The sequence below is a fragment of the Phycomyces blakesleeanus genome (genome assembly GCF_001638985.1).
Source record: "Phycomyces blakesleeanus NRRL 1555(-) unplaced genomic scaffold PHYBLscaffold_32, whole genome shotgun sequence".
Lineage (NCBI taxonomy): Eukaryota > Fungi > Mucoromycota > Mucoromycetes > Mucorales > Phycomycetaceae > Phycomyces > Phycomyces blakesleeanus.
In genome coordinates this window covers 177,098-195,871 of record NW_017265189.1, presented here as the reverse complement: position 1 = coordinate 195,871, position 18,774 = coordinate 177,098, and the positions used below count along the sequence as shown (strand labels likewise).

General features: G+C 33.8%; 9 protein-coding genes across 9 annotated transcripts; 6 read left to right on the top strand and 3 right to left on the bottom strand.

Annotated features, from left to right (window-relative positions):
- Positions 1 to 730: 730 nt before the first annotated feature.
- On the top strand, positions 731 to 1,462 carry PHYBLDRAFT_70329 (hypothetical protein; the record flags this gene model as incomplete). Its single annotated transcript, XM_018442258.1, has 2 exons — positions 731 to 926; positions 1,161 to 1,462. 2 exons carry the CDS (start codon positions 731 to 733, stop codon positions 1,460 to 1,462), a joined length of 498 nt encoding a protein of 165 aa, XP_018285015.1.
- A 2,364-nt stretch (positions 1,463 to 3,826) lies between these two features.
- On the top strand, positions 3,827 to 5,062 carry PHYBLDRAFT_151913 (hypothetical protein; the record flags this gene model as incomplete). Its single annotated transcript, XM_018432784.1, has 2 exons — positions 3,827 to 3,989; positions 4,065 to 5,062. 2 exons carry the CDS (start codon positions 3,827 to 3,829, stop codon positions 5,060 to 5,062), a joined length of 1,161 nt encoding a protein of 386 aa, XP_018285014.1.
- Positions 5,063 to 5,269: 207 nt separating this feature from the next.
- Positions 5,270 to 6,542, bottom strand: PHYBLDRAFT_70327 (hypothetical protein; the record flags this gene model as incomplete). Its single annotated transcript, XM_018442257.1, has 4 exons — positions 5,270 to 5,422; positions 5,497 to 5,664; positions 5,978 to 6,034; positions 6,093 to 6,542. 4 exons carry the CDS (start codon positions 6,540 to 6,542, stop codon positions 5,270 to 5,272), a joined length of 828 nt encoding a protein of 275 aa, XP_018285013.1.
- Positions 6,543 to 6,737: 195 nt separating this feature from the next.
- Positions 6,738 to 7,628, top strand: PHYBLDRAFT_174680 (hypothetical protein; the record flags this gene model as incomplete). Its single annotated transcript, XM_018437311.1, has 5 exons — positions 6,738 to 6,819; positions 6,952 to 7,006; positions 7,311 to 7,400; positions 7,474 to 7,489; positions 7,536 to 7,628. The coding sequence occupies 5 exons, from the start codon at positions 6,738 to 6,740 to the stop codon at positions 7,626 to 7,628; spliced, it is 336 nt and encodes a 111-aa protein (XP_018285012.1).
- A 457-nt stretch (positions 7,629 to 8,085) lies between these two features.
- PHYBLDRAFT_174679 (hypothetical protein) lies at positions 8,086 to 9,503 on the top strand (the record flags this gene model as incomplete). Its single annotated transcript, XM_018437310.1, has 3 exons — positions 8,086 to 8,329; positions 8,935 to 9,117; positions 9,247 to 9,503. The coding sequence occupies 3 exons, from the start codon at positions 8,086 to 8,088 to the stop codon at positions 9,501 to 9,503; spliced, it is 684 nt and encodes a 227-aa protein (XP_018285011.1).
- Positions 9,504 to 11,616: 2,113 nt separating this feature from the next.
- Positions 11,617 to 12,569, top strand: PHYBLDRAFT_174678 (hypothetical protein; the record flags this gene model as incomplete). The annotated part of the gene is made up of 3 exons (XM_018437309.1): positions 11,617 to 11,790; positions 11,879 to 12,179; positions 12,247 to 12,569. The coding sequence occupies 3 exons, from the start codon at positions 11,617 to 11,619 to the stop codon at positions 12,567 to 12,569; spliced, it is 798 nt and encodes a 265-aa protein (XP_018285010.1).
- A 339-nt stretch (positions 12,570 to 12,908) lies between these two features.
- Positions 12,909 to 13,209, top strand: PHYBLDRAFT_151909 (hypothetical protein; the record flags this gene model as incomplete). Its single annotated transcript, XM_018432783.1, has 2 exons — positions 12,909 to 13,094; positions 13,147 to 13,209. The coding sequence occupies 2 exons, from the start codon at positions 12,909 to 12,911 to the stop codon at positions 13,207 to 13,209; spliced, it is 249 nt and encodes an 82-aa protein (XP_018285009.1).
- A 2,146-nt stretch (positions 13,210 to 15,355) lies between these two features.
- On the bottom strand, positions 15,356 to 16,165 carry PHYBLDRAFT_151908 (hypothetical protein; the record flags this gene model as incomplete). Its single annotated transcript, XM_018432782.1, has 2 exons — positions 15,356 to 15,577; positions 15,653 to 16,165. 2 exons carry the CDS (start codon positions 16,163 to 16,165, stop codon positions 15,356 to 15,358), a joined length of 735 nt encoding a protein of 244 aa, XP_018285008.1.
- A 529-nt stretch (positions 16,166 to 16,694) lies between these two features.
- PHYBLDRAFT_151907 (hypothetical protein) lies at positions 16,695 to 17,407 on the bottom strand (the record flags this gene model as incomplete). Its single annotated transcript, XM_018432781.1, has 2 exons — positions 16,695 to 17,260; positions 17,374 to 17,407. 2 exons carry the CDS (start codon positions 17,405 to 17,407, stop codon positions 16,695 to 16,697), a joined length of 600 nt encoding a protein of 199 aa, XP_018285007.1.
- Positions 17,408 to 18,774: the final 1,367 nt, after the last annotated feature.

Below are 18,774 nucleotides of genomic sequence, written 5' to 3'. Positions count from 1 at the left end.
ATTGAATAATTTTTTAGCCTTCTCTTACTAGTGAAATACCGTAAACACGCATTTCTTTTTAGGATTCTATTGTATTGGAAGTATTTATATATTATAATATATGAAAGGGTTTGTTATTATATTAATTATGTAGTAGCTTATATATTAGATTAGACTATATATTGTCAAGCCGTACATATTATAAGCAAGAAGCTTTTTTTTTTAAATAAAAATAATTTTTCCAAAACAATCCCTATAAAAATATTTGAAATGAAGTACAAGAAGTATTGCAGTAGCATGGCATGTGTGAATCCTATAGTTTAGCCGTGTATAATTGTCCAATAAAAGTGTTTAGATTCGGAAGACAGTATACATAAATCCTGTTTCTTCTGTTAAATGATCCAATAGAATATCATTATTTCAGTAGACAGTTTTCTCTGTAAAGTAATCCAATAGAATTCTACTATTTCAGTAGACAGTTTTCTATCAAAAATAGATTTTTTATTGGAATCTCTGTTTCAAATCAAGTTTAATTTAATGTAACATCCAAAAAAAAAAGATGCCATAATTTGATTATTCTCTCTGCGATTAAATAGTTTAAAAGAACCTTACATCTCTATATGGATCATTATAAGTTCAGAAGTTATATGGACAACTCACAGATAACATAACATATTGCGAACGGAATCTATAAATGCCAAATTCCAGAATTTAATTATTCTGTCACTCAGAATTTCCCATACTATCGCATATGTGTAGAAATCTAATTCCCCAGTGTTACCATTCAGTCATATCGTCTTTGAAAATATTTTTCCGTTGCCCTGATTTTGAAAACGACATCGATTCTTGGAACCGTGGCCCCAAGGTGAATGAGATGATGTTTGATGTATATAATGGCAAAATATGGCAAAATATGTTGAATGTTCGTGAGATCCCTTTCATATATAGTGAGCGCTCTATCATGTTCACACTGAATATCGACTGGTTTCAGCCATTTGCGGGGTGACACACTCATGTGAAGCCATATACCTTGCTGTCAACAACCTTCCGTGTGACATTTGGTTTAAAAAAGAAAACGTCATCCTTGTTGGATTGATGCCAGGGCCCAAGGAAGCAAGCACGTCTGACATCAACAACTATTTGAAGCCTTTGGTTGATGAGGTTGACAGAGCTGTATACAGGTATTAAGATCAAAACTCATCAATGTCCAAATGGTACTACTATCCGAGCAGCCCTTCTCATGATTGCCTGTGATATACCTGCTGCAAGGAAAGTATGTGGATTCACATCTCATACTAGTACAAATGCATGTCACAAGTGTAAGCATCAATTTTCGAGGTTGGCTGAAACAAGTTCTGTTGATTATTCTGGATTCGATTTCTCAAAGTGGCTTCTTTGCACTAAGAATGACAATTGTAAGGATGCAGAGGTCTGGAAAAATGCAACCGCGCATGCTGAGAGACATCGTCCACTGGAAAAATAGGGTAATTTCATCTATGGCATAGGGTACTATTATTTGTAGAGTGGTAGCCTAAATTTCCATCACTTTTGTCTTTTTTATTTTCGACAGCAATGATAATGCTCGGTCTGTTTTATTAGATAAAAAAACGAGTTTACTTTTTTTTGTAAAAAATGTCTGCAAGATTTCTTTTTGGGACTTGTAGCCATGTCGCAGAGTCAATAGTTGTAGGGAACTTAAACCAAATGATATCTTTTGAGTGAGATAATAAAGCTTTTTATTGTTGTAATATTTATTTATAAGTATGATAAGGTTAATGGTCATGATATTACTACAAATATTTTTGTTGTATATGCTCTACAGTTAATAAAATGTACATGTTAACATGTTTTAACAAAAGTATGTATTATTGTATTTTAGAATGAGGCAATCAATTACTGTTTAGAGAACTGCCCATTTTAACAACCGGAATAAACTATATCATTTTGGAAGCTGGTGTAATTTGGAAAGATATATATTAAATTGTGTTCCTGAACAATTCTCTATTCTTGTCAATTCTAAAGACTTAAAAAATAAAACATATGCACACAATATGTCAAACAACAACAACAATTCAGACTACAAGTGCTCTAAATGCTCTTCCAATAGCATGGGATTTGTTTTGGTGTCTACCCAAACACTCAGAAGACATGCACAACAGGATATCGTGAGACAATATCAGTCAGAATCTTCTTGTAAGTTCAAATTTAAGAAAATTATTATTGAGACAATTTTAATTAAATATTTATTTTCATATAATATAGCCTCAGTTGTAGAAGTAATGTTGAATGACAATGACATGGAGATTGACTTTGAAGACAATGTTGATGCCAAAGATCAAGTTGAAGGTATGCATAGTATTTTTATTAAAGTTTTACAATCATTTATAATATTTAATAATTTGATTCTTTTTTACCTAACAAAACAGCCGAAGACTTACCTCTTTTTGACATTGATTCCTTGTTTGATTCTGAAAGCTAAGATGAGGGTGTCATTGAAGCAACCATTTTGGATATTTTTGACAATGAATCTGATGATGTTAGAGATTAGTACAAAAAGCACATATAAATCAATAAAGTCAACAAGTATTGATTTTTTTTTCAAATAGAGTACTTTTCTTTATCTAATATGCCAGTCAATCCTACTCATGCTTTCATTACTTCTTTTGCTGCCTTCTTCATATCCAAATATGTTGTCAATTTTGGTGGTGCTGTTCTGTTGAAGTTTCTTAACGAAGTATTGGCACACTTTGGACAGTCTTTCCATCTTCCCCTCAGTATAAATGGTGTCAACTCTATGACCGGTCTCAGCAATGTGACTCGAGATGTCCAGCGGTTTGTTGCATGTGGCAATTGTAACAAAGTATATGAAGAGTCCGATGTTGTTCTAGAGTGCTGTAATTTCGAGAGACTCTCTGGTAGAGAATGTGGAAATGCTCTTTTCTTTGCAACATCAAGAGCCTTGACTATCCCCAAAAAGATCCACATGTATAACTCCATAATCAAAACATTGTCTATTCTTTTTTGCTGCCCTGAATTTGAAGACACCATCAACCATTGGAGAACCAGAGTGCAAGTTCCAGGCATGATGTTTGACATTTACAACGGTACGAAGTGGAACAGTCTGAAGGATAGCAATGGTTTACCATTTGTGAATCATGAGCACTCCATAATGCTTACCATGAACATCAATTGGTTTCAACCTTTCGATGGGGTCACTTACTCCTGTAGTGCGATATACCTTTGCATCAACAACTTGCCAAGATTGGAACAGTACAAGAAGGAGAATGTTGTTCTTGTTGGTCTCATGCCAGGGCCTAAGGAAGCAAAGACAAGTGAGATCAATCACTACCTCCGTCCCCTTGTTGCAGAACTCAACCAGTTGTATGGTGGTGTGGTGATGCCTACCGTACAGTGCCCATCTGGTGCTCTTGTCCATGCTGCCCTTCTTCTTGTTGCCTGCGACATTCCTGCTGCCCATAAGACTTGTGGGTTGACCTCTCATTCAAGCACATATGCATGCAATAAGTGCAACCAACAGTTCCCTCGCCTTCCAGACTCCAATGCTGTGAACTACTCTGGGTTCATGTTTTCTGAGTGGGTGCCTCGCACTGATGCCAAAAACCACCATGATGCCGAGTTGTGGAGAATGGCCAGCAGTGATGCACAGAGAAAGAGATTGGAGAAGGAAAATGTTGTCCAATGGTCAGAATTGCATGACCTGATTCACTTTAACCTTGTGGAGTGCACTGTCATCGATCTGATGCACAACCTGTACCTCAGAACAGCAAAGAGGATAATGGAGAAATGAAGATCTTCAGGTCTCATCACAGATGCACACTTGGCCGAAATGCAGTTGGATGCTGACAAGCTTGTACTGCCAAAGGACTACATGCCATTAGGGACAAAGATTGGGTGTGGCTTCCCATTCATGAAGGCTGATGAGTGGAAGTCTTGGTGCTTGGTGTACTCTCCTGTTCTCCTGCATGGTCATCTACCTGAAGCTCATCTTGGTAACTGGACAACGTTTGTCAATGCATACTAGTACCTCTCAATGCCAAGCATATCCATGGCTCACCTTGATGAAGCCCATCAATCTTTGGAGGCTTTCTGCAGAGAGTGTGAGAAGTTGTATAAAGCCCTGTTCCTTTTGCCAAACATGCATCTCCATCTTCATCTGCGAGAGACTGTACTGAGCTTTGGCCCGGTTTATGGCTATTGGCTTTTTAGTTTCAAAAGATGCAATGATATCTTGAAAAACTATGCAACAAATAAAAAAGACGGGTTTAAGAGAACCTATATGAAGAAGTATCTTGAAGAAGCTTATCAGGGAGATCTTATTTGCCAAACTTTGCCAATAATTCGACCTGAGCATTCAGCAATCATCCTTGAGCTCACTGCATCTACTGCCAATTCCATAGCCACTTCCACTTCCACTGCCACCTCAATCCAATTCGATATCAATACTTTTCTTGATTCTTCTGAGATCAACTTTGATATTGTCAAGGGAAATGAGCCTTTGCCCCCTTCTGCACTTCCTTTAGCTCTAAAGGGGGAGATTTCCATGGATGAATCCGAGTATGAGTATTTGTTAGAATACTATTGCAAGACATACAATGACCAAACTCTTGTTCATTATTGTCAGGCTGGTCATTCTGATAATTTTGTTAATAATCGGATACAGATGTTTGAATCAATCGATCTTCTCAGGCAAATCTACAAGAGCAAAATGAAGAATCAGTGCAGGTCGTTCATGCAAGCCTTGTTTGAGACAAGTGATAATAGAAGTACCAAGCCATACACAGGCCAAATTAAGTACCTCTTTGTTAATACTGCTGTAAACTCGTTTGCTGGTCATGCAAGCCAGCATGTATTTGCATATGTACAATGGTACAAGGAAGTTTTACTTCAGCCCAGAGCAGGAGAAGGAGTTGAGGTGAATGAGGTGGGGTTCGAAGATGACAGCATGAACAGCATTCTCCCAGTGCATAGAATCTGCTATCCAGTCGCAGTAGGCGAGCACCTTGGTCTAGAAGGCAAAGTTCAGATGTGTGTAGTTTCTTTGCCACAAAAAATATATATTTAGATTCAAATACAAAAATAAAACACGTATAAAAAAGAAATATTAGTTAATACAGACTAATATATATAGTTGCACGTTTATTTTTTATTATTTCTATAAATTTTTATTTGTACTTGGCATGCTATACATGCATCTGTATAAATCATGCTAATCCATAAACATAAACAAGTAGAAAAAAGACTCTAAAATAGTTGGCAAGAAAAAAATGATTTATTTTGAAAAGCACCAATCTGGTAAAGTGACTGCTAAATTCTTGGGAATGCTCACTTCTTTCTCATAAGGGATGCGCTTTTTCAAGCTTTCTGAATTTTTCTTCAAATGGATAACAGTAAGTTTATCAATAGTACTAATAAACGTCTGGAGCTGGTTTAAAGAATAAATAGTATTAATAAAGTATTATTATTTTTTTTAAAACATAAATAGATGTTTAACATTACCTCATCAGTTCTCCAACTGGGACGATATGCCCGCACTTTGTTATCTCCATCCGACTCGCCATCAGACATCACGTCAATAGAAAGAATATTTCCGCAATCATATTGGTTCATACCCTCATGAATAGCCTCTGTGTATGTCTGGTACGTGATAATACGATGGTCAAGAAGCTACCAAAGAATATTGTATTAAAACATTAAATCAATAGTAAATTAACTTTATTTTAAAACTTATGGTCTTCTTTCTGTTGCGTCTTCTTCCAGCTTTATTTCTAGCCATAATCTTCTCTGCTGAGGTCCGGAAGACTTGCACTTGATTTTGGTAGTGATTCTTTATTATATTCATAATAACACTCTTTGACACATTTGTGCAACATCTTTAAGGTCTTAGGTACTTGAAGAGAGCCAGTGTAAGTGTCTTGTTGTACTTATTGCCATACGTGCCAGTCATTGATCATGCTGATCTATTATTATTCTCAGCAACTTTGAGTGGGTCTGTGCTAACAAAGTTTGGTTTCTTGATGTAGCTATTGATAAGTTGCTATAAAAACAGTATTAGATATATTAATCAGTAATGTTATTATTATCAGTTTACTTACAGAAATCAAGGGATGATGTTTTGCTCCAAGGTCAAGATCATCATCCATGAAAGAAGAAGAATCCGCTGGTACAGCAGAAAACATCACGGAATTTTGGCTGGTCATTACCTTTTTTATTTTGGCATTTTCAGTCATGAGCTGAAGTACCGAGTTCTTCAAAAATTCATTTGTCTTGTTGAACAAATCCAGGCCATTCTTCAAATGACTTATTGCATCAGTCACTCCTTTTGCATTTTCTTGCAAGGATTGCATCGACACATTGTTGGCTGCCAACAAGGTAAGGACGTGATCTATTGGGGTCACAGCGACTTGAACTTCAGGGGCTGTGTCAACTGCTACTTCTGGCGTTGGTGTGTCAATTGGAGTAACAACACCTGCAATTGTGCTATTAAGAACAGCATTCATGCATAGGTTGGGTCGGCGAGGAGCAGTAGGAATACACTTTGTCATTTTCTGTTAATAAAATAAATATTAATAATTTTCAACTAATATTATACAATTTGCTACACTCATTATATCATATTTAAAATTCACATACTAGTAAAGAGGATAAGCAGTGCAGATTAACTCTCTACCTTTCATTTGATATTTAAGCACATCTCCTAACCACTTGATCCACATTTAGACAACTTCTTTTCTAACTCAATGAGGCACAAAGTAGTATTTCAAGATGACAATGGTCATCTTCTTTTGGAGTATTACTTTTTACAGCCCACATTTTGTCACGGTCAAACTGGATTTTAAAACAAGTCTTTTTTTTCCTTTTTTCTTTTAACAACATTAATTATTGATATTTTCTTTGTTTCTCTTTTGCTTATGTTTTTACAATTTCACTAATAATTTTTTCTTTCTTTTATAGCTCAATACCAAATATGTGTCTCTTTGTTTGGCTATACTCTGTCTGATATATCAAGGTAAGATATCATTCTCTTACAGATCTTTGTTACTCATCATATTGTTTGTCTATCCATTGCTACTCATTTCCATTGAGTCTCATCATCTCTTAATCAAACATGATGGTAAGTTTTTTTCTTAAAAAAAATTCAAATTATTGTTTTGTCTTCCTCATAAATATATATTTATTTCTATTACGATTTATTAGTTATGTCTGATATTATGCAGGAAGACGTATAATCAGTAATATTTGGTAAGTTAACTATAATATATTTAATAAATACGTTTTTACTATGCACAATATTAATAATTATTCATTTTTAGAATGTATCTCTATTCAAAGACTACTGGTATTGTCTTGATAATTCTGAAGAATATGTTTATATCAATTTTATATCAAGTCTTCTTCGTCTTGTAAGTATTTATGAAGAAATTTCAATTTAAATCATTTACTAGTTCTTCTTTTCTATTAATCATTTTTTAATAGTATTCCTGCTATTAAAGTATGTATTCCATGTCTACTTCTGGAAGGCTTTAAATTATATATAGCAAGCAAGAAATATTAGTGATTATAATAGCTATAGTATCAAAACTGTTGCGAAATTAGGATTTTTATCTAGAAAAGATTTTTCTATCAAATAAAACAAAATTGAACAAAAAATGTATAACTCAATGTTTTTCCAAAAAATAAATAAATAAAAGTAAAATAAATAAACAAACCGAAGAGGCTTGTTTATAAAAATCTACCCATGCTTTGTTTCTCTTTTCCATTGTAAAAAAACCTAGTTTCATTGCTTTTGTGTATATAAAAAATCTAGTTTAATCACTTTGAGCATGTATAAAAAACCAACTATCATCATTTTTTTATATTGTAAAAAACCTACAATCATCTCTTTGATAGTTTTTAAAGCATTTCTGCAGCCAATAAAAAAACCCGGTAAAAATAATAATATGGGACGCTAGCTCTTTATAGACCTCAAAATATAACACATAAAGAGGTAGACTCAATAGGAGTAAAGCGTAACTATAATATTTATTCAGTTTCCATAGTTTGCGGATTGACAATCATTCTACATTGGGTTTTTGTGTATCCGTTGTTATGATGATACGCATCAGCACTATAGATGATATTGTACCATTGCTCAAAATGATATATCACAAAAATTGTGATGATATTGGCTCAATCATCTACATTTTTGGTACATTTGATCCAGATGAAATTACCCTATTTTTCCAGTGTACATTGCTTTCACTCATTCCAAAAAGTATAGACACGTCACCTAAGCATCTTGGAAAGCTGTACCAATTGAGCAACATTGCAAAGCCAAGGTTCTTACAGACTTGTATACTTGAAAAACGGTACACATGATCCAATCCGAGTGCTGTTGTTATTCTCTCAATTTCATCTAAAGTGAAACAAAATAGATATATACAAGTACTGTCACTCAAGAGATTTAGGTTTAGTTTGCTATATCTAGCTCTCCTGGCTCTTCTAATCTCTTGAGATATGGTTTCTTCTTCATTCTGCTGTTGCTCTTGCTGCTGTTGCTGTTCTTGATGTTGTTGTTGTTGTTGTTGTTGCCTTTGTTGCCTTTGTTGCCTTTGTTGATAAACTTGGGCGTGATTGCTAATGTTATATTTGGAATGATCGGTTATTTTATTTTGAATTTAGATGATCAATTTGAGTATAAAGAAGTTGTTAAAGAATGAAGCTCATGCATAATATTTTCACAAGCTATATTGTTAACGCAACATGATGGTACATGTATGATATATCAGAGAAAAAATTTTAAAAAAATATTCCAACTTAAGTGCCTTTTTTGGGCGTAGATATAAAGCAACTTTAAACAGCTCTCTACTATTGATTGTTGTGCAGCAGAAGTTCACACCATTCAGACAACTTTTTCTGCAACACTCATTCAATTTTACATCTTTCATGTTACTTAAGCATGGAACCAAAAGTTATCTGACAGTGTGAAGATTCCTGAATCCTTATCAATAGAGGCACGTATTTTACATGGTGTGATGATGAAGTCTTTACAAGAGATCATTTATAAAGAAGACATAAATGAGTTTCATCATAAAATTGTACAGTTTATAGAAGACTTTGACAACCAAGAAAGCTTCTTGGGTTACTTTGAGAGAAACTGGTGCACAGAAACAAAGTTTAAGGTCTGAAGTAGAGCATACTATGAACGACAATTCTCCCATATATTCACAAATAACTATATTGAGTTCTGGCACAATCAATTAAAAATAGCTTTCATGAAAAGAAATAGAAACAAGAGAGTTGATAAGCTTGTTTTTGTTTTAGTACATGATGTTGAGTATTATCTTATCCAAGAATATGAACACGGCATGTCAAACAATGGTCCAATGAGTTCTTTTAGAGGAAGCTTACAGACAGCCTGGCGGGACAGCCTGAAAGGACAGCCTGAAAGTATATTACGTCACCTAGTCATGTGTTTGGGCAAATGTCATATTGGTGGAACAGCCTGGACAGCCTGGGCAGCCTAGAAATATACTACTAAACTTACTTCATGTATTTAGGCAAATTTTCATTTTTTTGAGTAGAGGGGGGGAGGGGGAACTATATGAAGTGTTCTTTAGTTTGCCAATAAAATCACTGCCCTTTTTTACTACAACATCAGCGTATAATTTTTTTGACATTCTAAGATGAGCAGCATCAACAACACCAATGACCATGTCATTGTTAGTGAGACTTCTTCAAAGAAATACAATGCTGCCCTGACCAAGTTCAACTCAATATTTCTTGTTGGAAGAGAACTCTCTTCAACTGTAGCTGTTTGTAAAGCCACCAAAGCATATGGTACTAAGCATAATATTGCATTCACTACTTATTCTTCCTCAAGCACCCATATAAGAATGATCTGTAAGCACTACAGGGAATATAGAGATACTAGAAAGACCAAAAAAATTGTTTCAGAAGTCTCTGTCAACCAAGAAACCCCTATTCTTGAGTAGGAAAGACAATGCGTAAAGGATACCCAAAAGAGTGGCTGTTCTTGCTTTGTGTATGCCTCAAAAAAGAAAGATGGAAAGATTGTAGTCCACTCCCGCGAGGCAAAACACAATCATCAGATTGTGGAAGACCACAGAGCATATGCCATGCATCAAAAGCTTGAACCTGAAGCCATGGCTCTTGTTGTCCGACACCTTGAGGAAAACAATGATGTATCCACCATCTTCAATAACTTGAAGAGAAGTGGGTACACCAATGTTATCTGTCAAGATATCGAAAATATCAAACAACAATTCGGAAAGTCAGAAGAAGGAAGAGAAATGTTTAGTTTCATTACTGCATTGCAAGAATTGGACTTTTATGTCTGGTACAATGTTGGTGATGATAAGAAAAACAAAATCAACATGGTGTTTTTCATCCATAAGGATGCCATTGACGAAGCAAGAAGAATGTCAGAAACCATTGTAATAGATGCTACATACAAGATGAATAGTCACTGAATGACATATGTCAACATTGTTGGTACCAGCAATGTAAGTGGAACCCCCCATACGACTTTGAAGACTTTCCCAATTGCTGGAGCTTGGGTGGATCACGAAACGATAGACAACTATCTATGGGTACTTTGCTGTCTGCGCGATTCTGTCTGGCCAGATGTTAATGATAGCAGCAGCAGCAACAAAATCACCACAACACCTCTACTTCCAAGTGTGTTTATCACTGACAATGAGAAAGCATTAAGGAATGCAATTACAAATGCTTTCCCTGAGTGTAAACTGTGGTATTTCAGGTACGAAACAATAGAAAAATAAAATATTTGATAATAGAGACGTATAGAAATACTTTGAGACTGTATATAAGTTGTCTTTATTCATAAATAAAAAGTATCATTTTTTATAAGAAAACACAATCTGCTCTTGTCATTACGTCTTAGTTTCTTAAGGCTTTCTTCCTTTACTATATTTGGTTATTAGAGTGTATTTACTGCTTAACTAGTGTTGGTGTTACAATTATGACATCAAGTCATAAATCGTACTTCTTTAGCTCTTAGCTATTCTTTTCTCTTTTATACTAGAGCTTTAGAACTTCCTACTAAATTAGCTCCATATCGATCTGACACAGTTTACCCGGCAGTATGATATAATTATCTTAACAATCTTTAAGATATTATCTACAGTACTAACTGTAATAATTATTGGGTTGATTACTTAATCATTTATATAAATTTTATACTGACAAGATGATAGCTACTACGCTATCCCAATATGAATATGTTCTTATATGTGATAAATCCAACATCCGAGTGTCTGGATCACCACATAAACAGCTGCTGTGCTATAAGCACATTAAGGATAATTTTAAGAAGCAGCTATTGCCAATGATGAAGGAAGACGAAAATGTGGACAAGAGAGGCTTCTTGGATGAGTTAGCTGGACATCTTGACCAAATTGCGTTGAAGTGCACCACTTCCAAAGAAGAGAAAAAAGAGATTGATGCATATCTCAGGTTTGCAAAAGACAATTGTAAAGATCAAGGAAAAAGTGCCAAAGCTTTCCTTGAGATATATGCAAAGTGCTGTTATATTTGCTGGAAACAGTTTGTTAACAATAAATAATAACATTATTTTTTATATACGTTATCAGAAAAATGCATGACAAAGAGAACTGGGTAAACACCTATGTTTTTAAGCATTCTCACTTTGGAAATCGCACTTCCAACCATGCAGAAAGTTCATATGCTTCTCTGAAGCATGCCCTTGGAACTTCTTCCGGTAAACTGAAGACAGTTACCATGAAAGTTGTCAAGTGGTATGAAGCGTTGGTACGTCTATGCTTTGTTATCTTAAATATCAATTGATTAAACTTTATAATAACAATAACTAATTGAAATGTTTTTGTAAATTTTACAGATTGATGATCGAAAGTGCAGATTGACAATGGAGTGTCTCGGAGAGAGCAATACTGTTGTGTTTGATAAAATCAATTCTTCCAGGCTGAATGATATTCGCCACAAAGTTTGTCGTTTTGCAATGGACCACATCAAACTTGAACTTGCCAAATCAATTATACCTGAAAAACTCACAAAAGAGTGCGAATGCCTCATTAACTACAACTATCTCTTGCCCTGCTACCATCAACTTGCGCAGTATAAAAAAATCCCAATTTCTTGCATTCCCAGACAATGGAGAATAAACTACTTAGAAGGAGAAGGTAATGTATATATATATACATATATGTTATTAAACTATTTTCTTTTTTTATATATAATTATGTACAGACCACTCAATTCTTCACAATGCACTATCTGTACCTAAAAACACCACTAAAATCACCACAATAACATCCCAACTTGCATATAAGCTTGAACGGATTACTCAAATACTTATCAACGCCCAAAACAAACAACAGCAAATATATTTCGAAGAATACATTGACAAAATAATAGAACTAGACTCCAAGCAGAAACTTGAGAACCTTAATGATCCAACAGTAGTGGAAGCCATCAAAGGCAGACCTAAAAATACAAAAAGAAAAATGATTGCCCTAGAGCACTGTCTTGAAGCAGAAAAAGAAGAAACAATAAAAAAAAAGAAAAACTGAAAAAAAACAAAAAAAGTAAGTCTTTATTATAACATATTGTTCAGATTTAACTCATTCGACTTTTTTCGATTTTCTAGACATGAATTATCTTTAGAAAAACAACAAAAAGCATTTAAAAAAATTATTAACCTAGGTTCACCATGTGACCATACACTTCTGACTAATCTTATAATCGCCCCACACCAAATATCTCAGATATTCTCTCCGGAAGCAGATGGCAATTGTGGCTATAGAGCAATAGTAATGGAAGTATATCAGAACCAGGAGTGATGGCCTGAAATCAAAGACAAAATGTTAGAAAACTATTTAAAATATCAACATACTCATTACCGAGGAAGAATGGAGCATGGCCATATGCCTGCATCCACAAACTCATTAATCATCAGTCTACAAGACAAACACTCGCCCCTCCCTCAACAGCATTGGTTTGGTACAATTGACTATCCACAACTCGTAGCAAATGCATATAACAGAACCGTAGCCATATATTGGAATACTCCAAGAGAAACTGGCAACTGTCTATTTGTACCATTCACTACCACACCAGACAGATTCGAACCTATTATACTTATTTTAGACATCAACCACTTTCTCCTCGCAAAACGTAAACCAACCAGAAACTTCAATTGGCCGCAGATAACCCCATTTCACAAAACCATAGTAAAAAAACATAACCTAGAGGACTTTTCCATTCTGTATTAACTACCAAGATATGGATTTCATAACGGAATTCCATTCAATAATATTAATATTTATCTTATTTTGTAGATCTTTTTATTTTCTTTTTCTTTTTTATTCTATTTCCTTGTTTTTATATTTATCTCTTTATCTCTTATCAAGTTTTATTATTATTATTCATATTATTATTTATTTATTTATTTATCTTTATTTTCAATGTTTTTTATTTTATTTTTTGAATCATTAAACATATATCAAAAATCTGACTGCCTCAAAAAAATGAACATTTGCCTAAATACGTGAAGTAAGTTTAGTAACATATTTCCAGGCTGTCCAGGCTGTCCCGTCAATATAGCATTTGCCTAAACACGTGACTAGGTGACGTAATACACTTTCAGGCTGTCCCGCCAGGCTGTCTGTAAGCTTCCCCTTCTTTTACTAGACAACAAAGAATACATGAGATGAAAGCTGAAAAAGTCGATGATGATGACAGAGAAATGATGATTGTTACTCCTGGTACTGCAGAAGATATAAATTGGCAAGTTTGACTATTTGTAAATGAAAATACAGCATATTTTGTTCAGATTGCAGAGCCAAACTTGATTATTTCCTGCATCTGCTTCGATTATCAGCAAAGATATAAACCTTGAAAGCATATGTATTTGCTTAAAATGCATATAAACTAATCTTTCTACTTCTCTCTACCTTCTGTTACAAGTACAAATATAATACAGCCAGTCTCTACCTCTGAAACAGTCACAATCACATCAACTATCAGTCATACATCTGCTTTTATACAGCAATGTATTGACATCAATCAAATGCTTTGGTATGCAAGCCAAAATCTACTGACTATGCAACAATATATGACTGAAGATGACTGTCAGACTTTGTTTGATGTATATCAATGCTCTCTACAAGTATTTCAGTCTATAAAAAACAAATATGAAGTTTATCTTCGCAGATCTCATATACAAATATAAAATTATATCTAGTTTTTTTCTTAAAGAAATGTTTTGTAAATTGAAACAACTTTCAAAATGACTTAGTAAATTTTTGCGTTTTCTATTTTCTGGTAGTTTTATTTTTTTGTCTTATTTTCTGGTAGATAAGCCTCAATTTTGGCTAATACTTTACTATCTACTAGAAAATATAGATGTTTCTTTTTATTATTTAACTGATATTTTATCTTCAATTTTTTTACTTCTTTTAATCTCAAATATGACTTATGAGCACTCAATTTAGTGCTAATTAAAATGCTACTCCTACAGATGCTCTAAAAATTTTACCACCACAGATATTAGAAACCAAATAGGGTTACTTATTATACTTAAGCAATATGATTGGCATAGAAAACTTTTTTGTATAATATTGTGAATTGAAAAAAAACAACATCCAAATAAAAAAAATAAAGTTCAATGAAGCGGAAAATGAGTTGAAGTAAGACAAAATGTTTATTAAAAAAATTTGGGAGTTGTTTGGAGTAACAAAGAAATGACTTAGCAAAAATTTGAAAAAAAAACTGTGATTTTTAGAAAAAAAATCTAAAAATTTCATTAACTATACAAAATTATACTAAGAAATAATAATTGAAAAATCTATGCTAATTCATATTGCAAATAAAACTAATATAAACCAAATTTACTCAAGTTAATCATGTAAGTAGTATCATTAACTTTCATTAAATTAATCTTACACAGAGGCTTGAGAGAATTGAGAGATATACAATCTCGTCATTTCTACTTTAAGGTAATTATTTTTTATCTCCTCACTTGTGTGAGCAGTGAGCCAAAGAAAAGTAACTATTGAACCAGAGATCAGTCCAATGCTGGGAGTCATTCAAATACTGTTCTTGATAACAAAAGCAGCAAAGGAATTGTCCTTTAAAGTTGAACGTTGTTGGTGTCATTGTTGTCTGCAAAATTGCGTGATCCACCAAGGAATAAGTGCTGGAAAGCTGTATCATCATTGCATTTTATACATTCTGCAATTTTACTTCCAGGGTACTCGCACTGTCCATTATAGTTAATCCAGGAGCCATTATCAAAAATGTGTTACATGATTGTCTGCTTCGCAAACTTGAGGCAGACATCTCTTGAGGTGTTTAGTCAATTGGTGTAAATCAGATGCTCGCAAATATGTTTGTTAAACTGATTGTCTTTTTCCATTTCAAAGTTGAGGGCAGGTCCAAATCGTCTAATATCTTCCGTCAAATGGGTCATTTTGTGGGCTTTTGGCTTGTTACATAAAGATGTGTGCTTTGGGCTGTCCACATTTGCCTCATCAAAGGCATGAAGCTTGGCAGTCAATGTGTTCACAGCACTGTCAACCTAGGCAAGATACTCTTCAAATCTGGATTCAATCTGTCTAACAAATACTAATGAAAATAGATGACCAAGTTCAACAAAGCAAGGCAAAATTGTTCCAATTATCTGATCATCAGAAAAGTCTCTAAGTAGAGCAACAGCAAAAATCTGCAGTAGCATCTTAAAGTCTAGGCCAAGAAAAGCTTCAGAGTGTTTTAAGAGTCGGATAAACTTGTGAGAAAGTCCAGTTGAGATAACATGTTCCTTCAGACTATTGGCCAATCTCTTCAGTTTTTCAGGGTTCATCTTGAGAATTTTCTTTACTAATTCACTGCTTAAGTATTTTGCAATACCAAGCAGAATCGCATGAAAAATCTCAATCAGTGTGACCTTTTCTGGGTCAAATGCTTTCAATTCAAGCAAGCATCCTGTAGAATGGTTAATAAAACTAAGTGCCCTTGCGGTCACAAACTTATTAGTTTCTAAAACATCAGGCATGATTGTATCACGTTTGTCAGTAGAATTAGCCATCACATATTGTTTCTGAGTTCTTGGTGTATGCTTCTTGAGGTAATATTCCTTGATTTGCAAAGGAACATTTCTTTGAAGCATATAATAACATTTACAACATGGGAGCAAAGTTGCAAGACCAAGTGTTGTAAATGAGTATTGACTACTGCTGTAATTGAGAATAAGTCTGAAGGAAATAATATAAGGCCTTAGCTATTCCAGTCAAAGGTGTCTACCAATTACTTTATTATTTAACACACAGATTTAGCATGCATGATAGTGATTATATTTCATATGATGATATCATCATAATATGGGATACATCAGTGGATTATTATAAGCATAATTATAACTCATAAACACATTTACTTTCGATGTTAATACTTCATTGGGACTACACACATTTATATAATTAATCATACATTAATTATCCTAAGATCACGTTGCTCTGATCAAGGCTCAGATAGGATCGATTACCTGACCCCAGTTATATAATTTTCCCAATCCAAAACAATATAAATAGCAGTAGTAGTTCAGTGTAGGAACCTGGTCAAACTTTGATACAAAATCCTTTCTCAATAAACAAAACCTACACAAGTTCTTATGAATCTTCGTTCCTAATCTCAAATCTTCAATTCTTCCTCTTAAAAACTTCTTCAACTTCAACCACCACAACACCAAGTATGCCACAGAGTTCTGAGTGACAAGGAGTGTCAGCTTCAATAAAGAGCAAAAGAGCAACAACCAAAACATATTTCTTGTGTTTAGCAGAGTACATGAGAATGACACTTTCAAGTTTCATAAGATTTTTGGCAATCATTGGTAAGAGAGACAGATCACTAACACCTTTCTTCTTTGAGACAGCAGACAGAAAGAAAATATTCTTGGTAGAAGAGCGTTCTGCATAAGACATTGCTGTGAGAAACATGGACCAGCTTTTGTACAGGTTGTACTGTTTTGACCAACTGCCAGAAGTGTCATCTGTAAAAAGATATATGGGAGCAATAATCACTTTATAAAACGTGCCAACATTACTTTCACCAGAAACAGCTTTCTTCAAGCAGTGAGATATATACAAAAGATCATAATGTTTTTTGTCCAAACCAGTAACAGAGGTAGTTAGGCAAGAGTAGAAAATTACATCCTTTGCCAGTGTATCAATACAGTCCAAGTCTTCAACTTTAACGTCTATTGTTTCTGGTTCCAGATAGTAAACAGTATCAATGATTCCAATCCAATATCATCTTGCAAAAAAATTTTAATCAAGAATTGTTCATTTGGCACAGCAGTCTTCATCTTTATCACATCACTAGCCCAGAGGTCAACCTTACTGATAGTAAGCATTGGCTGCTGTAAGTATTTGTTCTCTCTCTATCTCTTGCCTTGTTGGAAACAGATAGCTTGGTTTGGAGTTTGGTTGGGTAGAGAATAAACATGTTCACTGTTGTGGTGGTTGAAGTTGAAGAAGTTTTTAAGAGGAAGAATTAAAGATTTGAGATTAGAAACAAAGATTTGTGAGAACTTGTGTAGGTTTTGTTTATTGAGAAAAGATTTTGTATCAAAGTTTGACCAGGTTCCTACACTGAACTACTACTGCTATTTATATTATTTTAGATCAGGAAAATTATATGAATGGGGTCAGGTAATCGATCCTATCTGAGCCTTGATCAGAGCAACGTGATCTTAGGATAATTAATGTATGATTAATTATATAAATGTGTGTAGTCTCAATGAAGTATTAATATCAAAAGTAAATATATTTATGAGTTATAATTATGCTTATAATAATCCACTGATGTATCCCATATTATGGTGATATTATCATATGAAATATAATCACTATCATGCATGCTAAACCTGTGTGTTAAATAATAAAGTAATTGGTAGACACCTTTGACTGGAATAGCTGAGGCCTTATATTATTTCCTTCAGACTTATTCTCAATTACAGCAGTAGTTAATACTCATTTACAACAATTATTTTGTATAAATAGTCAAGAAATATATTTAATAAAAAGGATCTTGATTCTTATCTAAAAACTATTCTTAAAAACTTATCAATCCCTAGTAGTATTGATTCTGTGACTTAGTTATAAGTGCCAGAAAAGAAATATCAGATTGAGACTTGACAACCAACATAGATTGTTGTGCTTAACTTTTGTGATACAATTTCTAGTAACTTGTTATTACAAAAGAAGTAGGAATTAGAATGACTATTCATCAGTTTATAATTTTAGAAATTTGTAATTAGTTTATAATAATTTATAATATTACTAGACAATACTTGAGTGTAGTCAAAAGTGAACAATTATTTCAAAAACTATATAAGATAACCCAAATCAAATAATAAAAATCATCTTTTTATCTTCTATCTTATTTGCTTACTCCTGCGTTATTAAAGCTTGACCAATTTGGCTATGTTTTTCAGACATTATTTTGATGAATCCGTAAAATCTGAAGATGATTAACTGCAGTATCTCTTTATGTGCAGTAACATCTTCCTGAGCATTAACCGCAGTATAATGACTCTTCTTTCATTTAAATATAATATAATAACTACTGCAGATAATGCGCAGTATTAGTCTAGAAAACTATATAAGACAATTCAATTCATATCAATAAAAAGTATCTTTTATTCTCTCTTTGATTTTACATATACTCCTTGATTCCCAGTGGGTTTGACCTTTTGACTTTGTTATAGTAAAAGGAAGA